Consider the following 13,555-nt stretch of genomic DNA (forward strand, 5'->3'; position numbering starts at 1 on the left):
CCATAACAACAGTTATCTCCACATTTCTGAATTCACAAAATTCATCAAAGCAAACATGTCCTCAGAGTCCACAGCACAGAAATAAGCCTTTTGGTCCACTGTGCCCACTCTGAACATGAAACATGTGGCTACACTGCTCCAACCCCTTGAGTTTTCCACAAGGCATGTAAGAGCTAATCTGTAACTGAACTTCATTCACTGATATTCTCTTGATGTATTTACATAATAAAAAATATACTGATCTGAGTTTTGAATTGATTTAGCAGTTTAAAAAAAGATGAATTCACTCTTAAATGTTTTGATTTAATGCTTACTGATCATGATGGTGAAGGAGCTCCACCAGCCAGGCTATGCTCTCTTCTCACTGCAGCCATCAGGAAAGGGATAGAGCAGCTTTAGGACCCACACCACCGGATTTAGGAAAAGTTATGACCCCTCAACCATTAGGCTCTTGAGCCAGAGGGATAACCTCACTCTGCTTCCGTGACCGCATCATTTGAACTGGTCCCACAACCAATTGACTCATTTTCAAGGACTCTTCACCTCGTGTTCTCAGTATTTATTGCTTATTAACTTATTTCTTTTTGTATTGGCAAGAGTTTGCTGTCTTTTGCACGTTAGTTGTCTGCACTCAACAGGCCAGGCAGCCTTTCATTGATTCTATTGCGTAACAGGCCAGGCAGCCTTTCATTGATTCTATTGCGTTTCCTTTATTTACCGTGAATGCCCACAAAGTTGAATCTCAGGATTTTATATTATGACTTCGTTAATAAATTTACTTTAACCCTTGGTTTTAGATTCAAGACTGCAACCCCCTTTTTGATTACCTTGTGAATTTAGAAAAAACACACGTGGCAATATGTTTCACGTACTAACCCAGCTTTTAGATACTTTGATTTGTAGGCTGAACTATTTTTTCACCAACGTGGGTAAACGCTGCTTAAATCACTGAACCAGTTAAACACACACACAAAATGTTGAAGGAACCCAGCAAGTCAGACAGCATCGATGAAGAGCAATAAACAGTCCACATTTCGGGCCGAGATCCCCATCAGATTTCTCATGTGCTTCAGAACCAGTTGCACCGACATTTCCCGTTTTACTTTGCCACGCACGCGCAGTTCACCCTCGCAGCCAGCGTGCTGCCGTAAAATGTAGCCAATGGCCTGGGAGCTATCTAGGCATGATCCAATAACAGTGCGCATACCAGTGTAGGACCCAATCATAGCGAAGAGCATAGGCGGAACGATTGATCTGAGACCCTCGTGGGACAGGAGTTTGCCTCAGTAACAGTTTAGGACCATAATCTCAAGCATTTTAAATTATACGTACAGTAAATAATCCATCGGGATTGTTTATGTTAAGAGTTTTAAAAATATAGTTCTATCAATTTATTTCGCAAGATGACTAAAGTGAGGAAAAGTAAACTTGAAACCCGCAAGATGAAAATCTCCCCAAGCGAGCAAGAGCCAACTCTTTTGGTGCCGGATGCGAAAAGAAAGAAAATGACAAAAACACAGGTGAGTGGCAAGAAGCAGAGAGAACAACTGCTGATCAAACTCCTACTTGCTGCCCGTTACGCCGTTGGCGCTTAGGGTAGCAATGATCAAACTCACCGCTTCTCTTATTCCCATTGATCGATACATGTGTTTTCCATTTTATGAATCTTCTGGTCACTGTCAAAACTATAGGGCAAGCACTTACATTGGACTTTTGGTGGAGTCCTTATCTGTCATCCAACTCAGGGTCTTTGTAAACTTCCGGTAACTCTGCCATCTATCAATTCAGCTTTAATTTGTGTGTTCAGATTCATCTGAACTTAAAATTTATTTGATGGGGAACTGACCATTATAAACTGTATGTAGTATATGCAGATATAAGAGATTCCATATGCTAGAATTTGAGCATCTGCATCATGCTGTCAGAACTCGGTGAGAGTGGCAGCATCAATGCTGTGTATGGTCTGTCAACTTTCTGGGTTCACCTGAGTTGATAGTTTGAAAGGATAAAAGGCGGAAAGGGAGCAGAACGGGTGAGAGGAATTAGCAGAAGGAACTGGGAAGTGATTGTTGGAGGAGACAAAGAGATGGAATCAGACATGAGAGAAAGGTGGATCATGGAATCAGGAGAGGGAGGTCGGCGGGGGGGGGGGAGCGGAATGTGAAGCAGATGGGAACTGGGAGGAACAGTGCATGAGGACCTACCTACCACCCTTCCTCAACTGAATCCACCCATGGCCTTCAAGCTCTTGCTCGATCCATTCCCTTCCCTTTTGTAAACTGGCTCTCTCTCCACTGTCTCTCAATTCAAGTGAAATGTGCCAATCCAAAATGCTAACTGTCTATTTCCCTTCATTCATGCTGCCGCACTTACTGTGTTCCTCCAGCGTTTTGCTTGTTGCTCAATATGCATTAAATGAGTTTTTAATGAAGTCTGTTGCTGAATATACAATCTAGTATATGTGAGGCATGAGGAATTGGAGCAACATGTGCATGTAGTTTGTTCTAGGGCTGTTCTCTAGAACCTTGCAACCTGACCAGAAACTAACAGTATGTAATAAAACTGGAAACACTCATCAGGTAAGGAGTGCCTGTGGAAAGAGAAACAGATTTAACATTTCGGGACAAAGAATCTTCATTTGACCTATCATCCTTTGATGCTATACAGGTTTCCCCCGCCATCTAAAGGTAGAGCGTTTCTATGAAACGGTTCGTAAGCTGGAATGTCGTAAAGCGAAGAAGCAATTACCATTTACTTATATGGGAAAATTTTGTGAGCGTTCGCAGACCCAAAAATAACCTACCAAATCATGCCAAATAACACATAAAACCTAAAATAACAGTAACATATAGTAAAAGCAGGAATGATATGATAAATACACAGCCTATATAAAATAGAAATAGTTCTCTACAACGATTGCCTGCACAGATCTCCGTAGCGAAAATCTCACGCAAGCGCTCTCGGCAGAAAATCTCACGCAAGCGCTGTTGGCATAAACGCGCTCTCCAGTAACCTTTAAACTATAAAGCTGCCAAATCTACCAAATAACACGTAAAAATACACAGCCTATATAAAGTAGAAATAATGTATGTACAGTGTAGTATCACTTACCGGAATTGGGACAGCGCAGAGCACACTGATGATGGTGTGTTAGACAGAGTCATCGCAGGCTGGGGTGGTGCAGTGGCCCCCAACCTCTGGGCCGCTGACCCGATACATTGCCGCGAAGAATGCAGCGGTAGCTGGGAGGCACACAGCACATCTTTAAGAAAAAAGCCGAAATAAACATGCTAATTAATTAGGTGCTGCCCAGCACGTAATTGTCGGCCCAGATCAGTGCCGATTGCGTCGCCTCTGATCTGGGCCAACAATTACGTGCTGGGCAGCACCTAATTAATTAGCATCACACATCAAAGTTGCTGGTGAATGCAGCAGGCCAGGCAGCACCTCTAGGAAAAGGTACAGTCGACGTTTCAGGACGAGAATTAGTATGTTTATTTCGGGTTTTTTCTTAAAGATGTGCTGTGTGCCTCCTGGCTACCGCTGCATTCTCCGCGAATCGGTACAGTATCTGTCCGGGGCCGGGGAGTTGGGGTGGTGGGACACAGGGGTGTCATCTCATCGTCGATCAGGGCAGGCAGCTCATCTTCTTCTATGACTGCCCGCCTCGATATCGAAGGTCGAGGTTCGTCGTCTGCTGTGGCTGATGTGGAAGGCTTGCTTGACTGCTGAGCCTCGCGCATTTTTCTATCACACAGTTCTTTGTAAGCACTCAAACCATCCTGCAAATATCCCCTAAACCTACGTACCCTTTCTAAATTAAAGTCGTACTTTATCATTGCAGTGAAAATCTCACGCAGTTGCTTCACATTCATTTTGCTACTGCATTTGGTTTCGATTGTTATCCTTTTCTCTTCCAATTGCATCAGCTCTTCATCTGTCAGTTCTTGGTCATGGGATGCCAAAATCTCTTCAACATCTTCTTCGTCAGCTTCCACAAGCCAAACTCACTTTGTCCTTGCTTTGTTCACCACAATCGAAACGCTTAATTATGTCTAGCTTTATGCTGTGTAACACCCTTACGAGCTCTTTCAGGCTTTTCTGACACCTTAGAACTCATCTTGCTAACAGTTGCTCAATGCAACGTGTTAAAGCAATGCCGTTCCGAATCTGGGGGAGAGCGGCTGCTTGGAGCGCGCGCTGTGATTTATCGCACGCTGATTTTTTATCGCGTGCTGCCTTTCTTCGTAACAGTGAAAACACCTTCAGAAAGCGAAAACAGGGTACTAATGTAGGTCTTTTGTAACAGTGAGGTTTCGTAAAGCGAACGTTCAAAAAGCGGGGGACACCTGTACATCAGTTGGGTTTACATCAGAGAAGGATTTGAAGAAGATTTAAGGCCTTGGGCTGAGATTAACACTTTAGAAAATAAATGTACTGAATCTCAGGATCTGCAGAACTTTTTTCACTAACTTGAAAAGATAGTGAAAAGATTCCTATTTTCATACTGAAAATGTATTCATAATAATGTTAACAGTATTTGCTTCATTTAAAGTAGAAACAAAGCTGTGAGTTCCCTGTGAGGTGTTGCATGCTATTGCCTGGATTCTTGATTCTGAGTTGACAGAACCAACACTTTGTGTCAGCTTCACACTTGCTTTGACTACGAAGAAATTCTGGGTTTTGTCTTTAAACGTGAGCAAATTTCAAGTTTCTGCGCAACAACATCTCAGATGATCTATCTTGGACACAACACATTTTTGCAAACATGAAAAAGTACACCAGTGGCTCTACTTTGTTATGTGTTTGAAGAGATACGGTATGTCGCCATAGACCCTTATAAATCTCTATGGATGTATAGTGGAGATAATTCTGATTGATTGCTTCACAGTTTGATAATGGAGGTTCCAATACACAGGATTTCAAGAGGCTGCAGAGGATCGAAGCCCTCAACCAGTTGTACGACTTTTCACCTCATCAAAGAGGTCCTCAAGAGGCGATGTCTGAAGAAGGTGGCATTCATCATGACCCTCACCATTAGGAAATGCTCTCTTCTTGCTACTTGTTAATTGCAGGCGAGATACAGGAGCCTGAAGACACATACTCAATGATTCAGAAACAGCAATTTCAGAAAACAGGAATTTGTCTCTAATTTCATCAAGATAATTCCCATCATTAATATTACCATGATTTCTCCATTTTCCTTCTTTTGTCTTACCTACTGGAGGTCTCAACGCACAAACTCTAATGCAAACTGTATGTCCTAGATCTTTTCTCATTGTAAATATTTTGATGATTTTCCTGTTTTACTTGCCTTTCATCCTATTTTCCTTCAAAATTATGTTGGTCAATTTGCAATTATTTAACACGTCAGCAGAACAAAATTCTATTATGGAGTGTGGTATTGGCCATTCACTCAGAAATCTTGCAGTTGACGTTTGGCCAAGTTTCCATGGACCGTGCTTGCAGCAGGGTTTCAACCTGACATTGGGAGTTGTTTGTGTGAAGTTCACACATTCTTGCTGAAGCAGCATGAATTTTTGTCAGGTGCTGTGATTTTTTTTTTCTGCCTCCCAAAGATGTGTTGCTATGTTAATCAGTAATTGTAAATTGCCTGTTTGTGAACATCAGTGGCAAAAGGAATGAAAACAGAGCAGATGGGTAGCTGGGAGAAAATGAGATCCAGGGTTGGAGGAAAGTAAGGAGAGGAGGTCTAGAATATTCTGCTAGGAGCCACATGGACAAGATGGATGAAAAATTTTCTTGCATGTAAAATTGTTTCTTCAATGCCTTTCTCACAGGCAAACTGACTTTTCCACTTCCTCTTTTGAAGTTAGGTGGAAAGCAAAACCATATAACTGTATAATTACAGCACAGAGACAGGCCATCTCGGCCCTTCTAGTCCGTGCCGAACTCTCACTCTCACCTAGTCCCACCGACCTGCACTCAGCCCATAACCCTCCATTCCTTTCCTGTCCATATATCTATCCAATTTAACTTTAAATGACAACGTTGAACCTGCCTCAACCACTTCTGCTGGAAGCTCGTTCCACACAGCTACCAGTCTCAGGGTAAAGAAGTTCCCCCTCATGTTACCCCTAAACTTTTGCCCTTTAACTGTCAACTCATGTCCTCTTGTTTGAATCACCCCCACTCTCAATGGAAAAAGCCTATTCACATCAACTCTCTCTACGCCCCTCATAATTTTAAATACCTCTATCAAGTCCCCCCTCAACCTTCTACACTCCAAAGAATAAAGACCCAACTTGTTCAACCTTTCTCTGTAAGTTAGGAGATGAAACCCAGGTAACATTCTAGTAACTCTCCTCTGTGCTCTCTCAATTTTATTGACATCTTTCCTATAATTCGGTGACCAGAACTGTACACAATACTCCAAATTTGGCCTTACCAATGCCTTATACAATTTCAACATTACATCCCAACTCCTATACTCAATGCTCTGATTTATAAAGGTCAGCATACCAAAAGTTTTCTTCACCACCCTATCCACATGAGATACCGCCTTCAGGGAACTATGCGCCATTATTCCTAGATCCCTCTGTTCTACTGCATTCTTTAATGCCCTACCATTTACCATGTATGTCTTATTTTGATTAGTCCTACCAAAATGTAGCACCTCACATTTATCAGCATTAAACTCCCTCTGCCTTCTTTCAGCCCATTCTTCTAAGTGGTCTAAATCTCTCTGCAAGGTTTGAAAGCCTACTTCATTATCCACAACTCCACTTATCTTAGCAAACAACAGGAATTCTGCAGATGCTGGAAATTCAAGCAACACACATCAAAGTTGCTGGTGAACGCAGCAGGCCAGGCAGCATCTCTAGGAAGAGGTGCAGTCGACGTTTCAGGCCGAGACCCTTCGTCAGGACTCCACTTACCTTAGTATCGTCTGCATACTTACTAATCCAATTTACCACCCCATCATCCAGATCATTCATATATAAGACAAACAACATTGGACCCAGTACAGATCCCTGAGGCACACCACTAGACACCGTCCTCCAATCTGATGCATAGTTATCCACCACTACTCTCTGGCATCTCCCATCCAGCCATTGCTGAATCCATTTTACTACTTCGATATTAATACCTAACAATTGAACCTTAATAACATGTGGAACCTTATCAAAGGCCTTATTGAAGTCCATATAGACAACATCCACTACTTTACCTTCATCAACTTTCCTAGTAACCTCATCAAAAAATTCAATAAGATTTGTCAAACATGACCTTCCACGCACAAATCCATGTTGACTGCTCCTAATCAGACCCTGTCTATCCAGGTAATTATATGTACAATCTCTAAGAATACCTTCCATCAACTTACCCACCACTGACGTCAAACTCACAGGCCGATAATTGCTAAGTTTACTCTTAGAACCCTTTTTAAACAATGGAACAACGTGAGCAATACGCCAATCCTCCGGCACCATCCCCATTCCTAATGACATTTGAAATAAGTAAGATATTTCATTTCATTGCTTTTCATGAATCATTAAAACTGAAATATTCCTAATTGTGGGACTTGTATCTGAACCAACATCTTAATAGGAATAGATTAGGCTTAACTTTTTTTTTGTACACTCTGTAGCAATGCATGGCAGTATCTTCTTTATTTTAAACCACTCTTTCAATAAGCTGTCCACTCCTTTCTCAAAATGATAAATATGGAACTGTAATTATATTTTGTAGACTACTTGTGGTAAACCATGTATATATGTTGTAACTCGGTTACCTGTCTGGACACACCCCTCTGCTGACTGCCCCTGTGGCTCCTCCCACAGAGTCCTGTATAAAGGTGTTCGCCTTGCCCCTCTCCCTCAGTCCGGGGGCAGACACTCACTGTGGAGGTCGTATTGTACAGCGAATAAAAGCCTTTCAGTATTTTACCAAACCTCAGTCTTTTGGAGTAATTGAAGGTGCTTCAATTTTATTCACTGTACGTTTTAAAACATGGAACAGTCCCTGAGACCAGAAAAATTAGACCTCAATCCGCAAACACCTGAAGCTGGAAACGCTTTTGAACTCTGGCTGGCCTGCTTCAAAGCGTATCTAGAGGAGATTAAAGCGACCGACCCCGTAGCGAAGCGCAGAGTTCTACTTTCCAGGGTCAGTCCACGGGTCTATTCGCTGATCAGAGACCAGCCGAACTACGACGGCGCGATGAACGCACTCAAAAGACAATACCTGCGGCCGATAAACAGCGTCTATGCTCGGCACCGTTTAGCGACATAGCAACAACGCCCCAAGACAGCGACCCCACCCTGGCTTCCGTGACCCTCGACCAAAGCGCTCCCCACTAGCTCGCAAGGTCAATGATGGACATCCTGGTGGAGGGGCCAGGACAAGCTGCCTGTTTGACACAGGCAGCACGGAGAGTTTTATCCATCCGGCCACGGTGCAGCATTGTGGACTCATGATATGGTCGGTAAGTCAGAGGGTCACCATGGCCTCCAGGTCGCATACAACAGACATCCGGGGGGGTTGTGTAGCGACACTAGTGGTGCAGGGCACAGAATATTGGGACTTTACGTTACTGGTCTTGCCTCAACTGTGTGCCCCTGTGCTGCTGGGGTTGGACTTCCAGAGCCACCTGAAAAGCGTGACAATGAAGTATGATGGGCCCCTCCCGCCAATTACTGTCATAAATCCCCTGTTTTGTAGAGATATGTCGCGTACCCCGCTACTGACCACACACCCACACCGACCCGCACATCCCACCCAACATCATGCCAACTGCCACACCACCGACGCCACTTGCGGCCTCTCCACCCTCAGGATCCCTCCCCCACCGCTGTTTGCCAACCTGACCCCCGACTGTAAACCTGTTGCAACTAAAAGCAGGAAGTACAGCGCGGGGGACAGAGCCTTCATTAAGTCGGAGGTGCAGCGGCTGCTCAGGGAGGGGGTCATTGAGGCAAGCACAAGACCTTGGAGGGCGCACGTGGTGGTTGTTCGGAACGGGGAGAAAAATAGGATGGTCGTGGACTATAGCCAGACCATCAATAGGTTCACGCAGCTCGACGCGTACCCTCTACCCCGCATCGCAGATATGGTCAATCAGATAGCACAGTACAAGGTGTACTCGACCATAGACCTAAAATCCGCTTACCATCAGCTCCCCATCCGCCGGGAGGACCGCCCTTACACTGCCTTCGAGGCGGACGGCAGGCTTTATCAATTTCTGCGCGTCCCCTTTGGTGTCACGAATGGTGTATCTGTCTTCCAGAGGGCAATGGACCGGATGGTGGACCAGTGCCAACTGAAGGCCACGTTCCCATATCTGGATAACATCACCATCTGCGGTCACGACCAGCAGGATCACGACAACAACCTCCAAAAATTTCTCCAAGCGGCCAAATCTTTCAACCTCACCTATAACAAGGACAAGTGTGTATTTGGGACCACCCGACTTGCTATCCTTGGGTGTGTCGTGGAGAATGGAGTCATTGGCCCTGACCTCGACCGTATGTGCCCCTTGTTGGAACTCCCTCTTCCCAATACCCTCAGAGCCCTCAAAAGGTGCCTGGGCTTCTTTTCATATTATGCCCAATGGGTCTCTAACTATGCAGACAAGGCCTGCCCCCTGGTCAAGTCCACCACATTCCCCCTCTCTGCCGAGGCCCACGCGGCCTTCAACGGCATAAAAGGGGACATTGCCAAAGCAGCAATGTATGCGGTGGATGAGGCCATTCCCTTCCAAGTAGAGAGTGATGCCTCTGACTTTGGGCTGGCTGCTACCCTCAACCAGGCAGGAAGACCAGTGGCGTTCTTCTCCCGTACCCTTCAAGGCCCTGAAATTCGGCACTCTGCGGTAGAGAAAGAGGCCCAGGCCATAGTGGAAGCTATAAGGCACTGGAGGCACTATCTTGCCGGCAAAAGGTTCACCCTGCTAACTGACCAGCGCTCAGTCGCCTTCATGTTTAATAATCAGCAGTGGAGCAAAATCAAAAATGATAAAATTCTGAGGTGGAGAATCGAACTCTCTACCTACAACTATGACATCATGTACAGGCCTGGGAAGCTCAACGAGCCCTCCGATGCCCTATCCCGGGGAACATGCGTCAGCACGCAGATCGACCGGCTATACGCCCTACATGTAGACCTTTGCCACCCGGGAGTCACCCGGCTTTTCCACTTGGTGAAAGCCCGGAACCTGCCTTACTCCCTTGAGGAGATCAGGATGATCTCAGGGACTGCCAAGTCTGCGCAGAGTGCAAACCGCACTTCTACCGACCCGAAAAGGCACCACTCATCAAGGCCACCCGCCCCTTTGAGCGACTGAGTGTTGACTTTAAGGGCCCCCTTCCCTCCATCGACCACAATGTGTACTTTCTTAACGTAATTGACGAGTACTCGTGGTTCCCCTTCGCCATCCCCTGCCCCGACACCACTACCACGTCAGTTATAAAAGCCCTGCGCAAGCTCTTCACTCTGTTCGGATACCCATGCTATATCCACAGTGACAGAGGGTCCTCGTTTATGAGTGACGAGCTGTGCCAATATCTACTGGCTAGGGGAATTGCAACTAGTGGGACCATGAGCTATAATCCCCGGGGGAATGGACAGGTAGAGAAGGAGAATGGCACAGTGTGGAAAGCCACACTCTTAGCCCTCAAGTCAAAGGGACTGCCGGTCTCCCACTGGCAGGAGGTCCTTCCCGAGGCACTCCACTCCATCCGCTCCCTGTTATGCCAGCAATGCCACCCCTCATGAGCGGCTCTTTTCTTTTCCCAGAAAATTGACCGCTGGAACCACCCTACCATCTTGGCTGACGTCCCCGGGGCCCGTGCTGTTCCGGAAACATGCGAGGAACAATAAGTACTCCCCGATGGTCAAGAGGGTTCACTTACTTCATGCGAACCCCCAGTATGCCTACGTGGTTTTACCTGATGGGCGGGAGGACACGGTCTCCATCCGTGACCTGGCGCCCGCAGGAGCTCTGGGCCCCTACCCTGAACATTCCGTGGTGACTATTGACCCCGTACCCACCAATGTATGTACCTACGAGACACCGTGCACCCCAAACCCTATACAGACACCACACGACACTCCCATACCGGGCGCGACGCACACGCACGAGGGATTACCGACGCCTAACGTGCTGGCACCTGAAGTCAGGCCGGAGCCAGCACAACTGCCGTCGCTGATGCAATCACCACTAGTGCTACGCAGATCACAGTGACGGACTCGACCGCCTGATAGACTTGACCCGTAAATATACTTGTAAATATTGTCAGTCACTTCACCCCGCGGGACTCTTTTTAAAAAAAGGAGGGGTGAATGTAGTAAACCATGTATATATGTTGTAACTCGGTTACCTGTCTGGACACACCCCTCTGCTGACTGCCCCTGTGGCTCCTCCCACAGAGTCCTGTATAAAGGTGTTCGCCTTGCCCCTCCCCCTCAGTCCGGGGGCAGACACTCACTGTGGAGGTTGTATTGTACAGCGAATAAAAGCCTTTCAGTATTTTACCAAACCTCAGTCTTTTGGAGTAATTGAAGGTGCTTCACTACTTCATGTCTGAAGATGGACTTTAGGAGATAGTGTTCGTCAATCCTTGTAAACAATACATATACTGACTAGATGTTCGAAACATAGAAAACCTACAGCACAATACAGGCTCTTGGCCCACAAAGCTGTGCCGAACATGTCCTTACCTTAGAAATTACTTAGGCTTACCCATAGCCCTCTATTTTTCTAAGCTCCAAAATATAATCAATGAAAAACTGCACACAACAAAGACAAACAAACAATGTGTAAAAGACAAATTGTGCAAATACAAAATAGTTCAGGTTTAATTGTCATTCGACCACACATGAATACCCATGACTACAGACAAACGAAACAATGTTCCTCTGGGGCCTAGGTACAAAACACCAACAATCATACACAACACAGGGCACACATTGCACTTATAAGATAGCAACAAGATACAGTCACACAAAAAAAAATCTATAGTCCATATCCCTGAGTCTATAAATGTTGCAGCAGTTGGCATTTGAATACAGTACAGCTTGTCTTCCACCAAAACATAACAATGGGAACTGAGTCAGTATTAGTTATTACGTTAGTGTCTTAATACCTTGGCTGGCATTAGTAACTGGGGAGTTTGGACTGCTTCAACAGTAGGCAGTGATCACTACCCAGTTTTATGTTCAGTGGGTGAAAGAGTTGAAGTAAGACCAGGTGGTGGAGTCCCGAAGTGGGTGTTTGGAAAAGCAGATTGGGGTAAGTTCCAGAAGTTGAGTGAAGAAGCATTGACAAAGATTGATATTTCTGGAAATACAGATGAATTAAACAGTCAGGTGACGTCAGCAATTATTATGGCAGCAGAAGGATCTATACCTAGGAGTAAAAATAGGATGAATAGAAAACTGGTACCATGGTGGACAGAGGAATGTTGTCAGGCTGTAAAAAACAGAAATAGAGCATTCAGGCTAGTTAAAAGAACCCATAATATGCAGCATTTGACTCAATATAAGAAGGCACAGGCAGTAGTGAGAAGAACTATACGTCAAGCTAAAAGGGCAAGTTGGAGGAATTTTTGCAACAAAATGGGAAGAACAGCACCTGTGGGAGAGGTATAGGGAATGATTAAGAGGATGGGAGGAGATAGAAGGGAATGAGAATATCCAGTAATGATATCTGAGGAGGAAACTGCAGTCTCCAGTGGGGATAAGGCTGAGATCATGGCCAAGTCGTTTGTACAGATACGCAGTTCAGAAAATTTGTCTGAAGAAGGGAGAAGGAGAAGGGAAAGAACAATGAGTCAACGCCCAGGTGTGTTTAACAGGAGGGAAGAAACAGATGATATAATTGATGATCCATTTAAGTTGGCAGAAATGGTGAGAGCAATAAAGAGATCGAGACCAACCTCCCCAGGGAAAGATCTGATATGCTATGTTATGCTAAAAAATCTAGGAGAAGGAGCGCTCTTGAAGTTGCTGCATTTTTATAACAGAGTGTGGGAGGAGGGAAGGTTGCCAAGTACATGGAAAGAAGCAGTAGTAATTCCAATAAGGAAACCTGGCAAGGATCCGTCAAAACCCACTAGCTACAGACCAATAGCATTAACATCAAATATATGTAAGATAATGGAAAGGGTGATAACGGAAAGTTTATCATATGAGCCTGAGAAGAGGGGAATGCTGGCAAGTTATCAAAGTGGTTTTAGGAAGGGAAGGAATTCCATGGACTCAGTGATAAGGTTAGAGACTGAAATAAGAAAGGCCCAGGTAAATAAAGAGTCAGTAGTTGCAGTGTTTTTTGACATAGAAAAAGCCTATGATATGATGTGGAAGGAAGGATTGTTAATTAAACTGCACAAGATGGGGGTTGGTGGGAGAGTTTTTAATTGGATAAAAGATTTTTTGTTTGGTAGAAAAATTCAAGTTCGGATTGGATCAGAATTATCAAAACAGTACAGAGTGGGAAATGGCACACCTCAAGGTAGTGTGATTAGCCCGTTACTTTTCATCATTATGATCAATGATGTCTTCGCAAAGGTACCAGTGGATATAGGTAGGTCAC

The 13,555-nt window shown here is 45.0% G+C and overlaps 1 protein-coding gene across 1 annotated transcript in view; it reads left to right on the forward strand.

Moving 5' to 3' along the window:
- Positions 1 to 1,241: 1,241 nt before the first annotated feature.
- Positions 1,242 to 13,555, forward strand: part of LOC140203032 (cholesin-like) — a 436,104-nt gene continuing 423,790 nt past the window's right edge. The window contains exon 1 of the mRNA XM_072268729.1: positions 1,242 to 1,520. Coding sequence (XP_072124830.1) covers positions 1,404 to 1,520 — 117 coding nt within the window. The 5' untranslated portion in view covers positions 1,242 to 1,403. The remainder of the gene's footprint in view (positions 1,521 to 13,555) is intronic.

The sequence above is a fragment of the Mobula birostris genome, chromosome 9, assembly GCF_030028105.1.
Source record: "Mobula birostris isolate sMobBir1 chromosome 9, sMobBir1.hap1, whole genome shotgun sequence".
Classification (NCBI taxonomy): Eukaryota; Metazoa; Chordata; class Chondrichthyes; order Myliobatiformes; family Myliobatidae; genus Mobula; species Mobula birostris.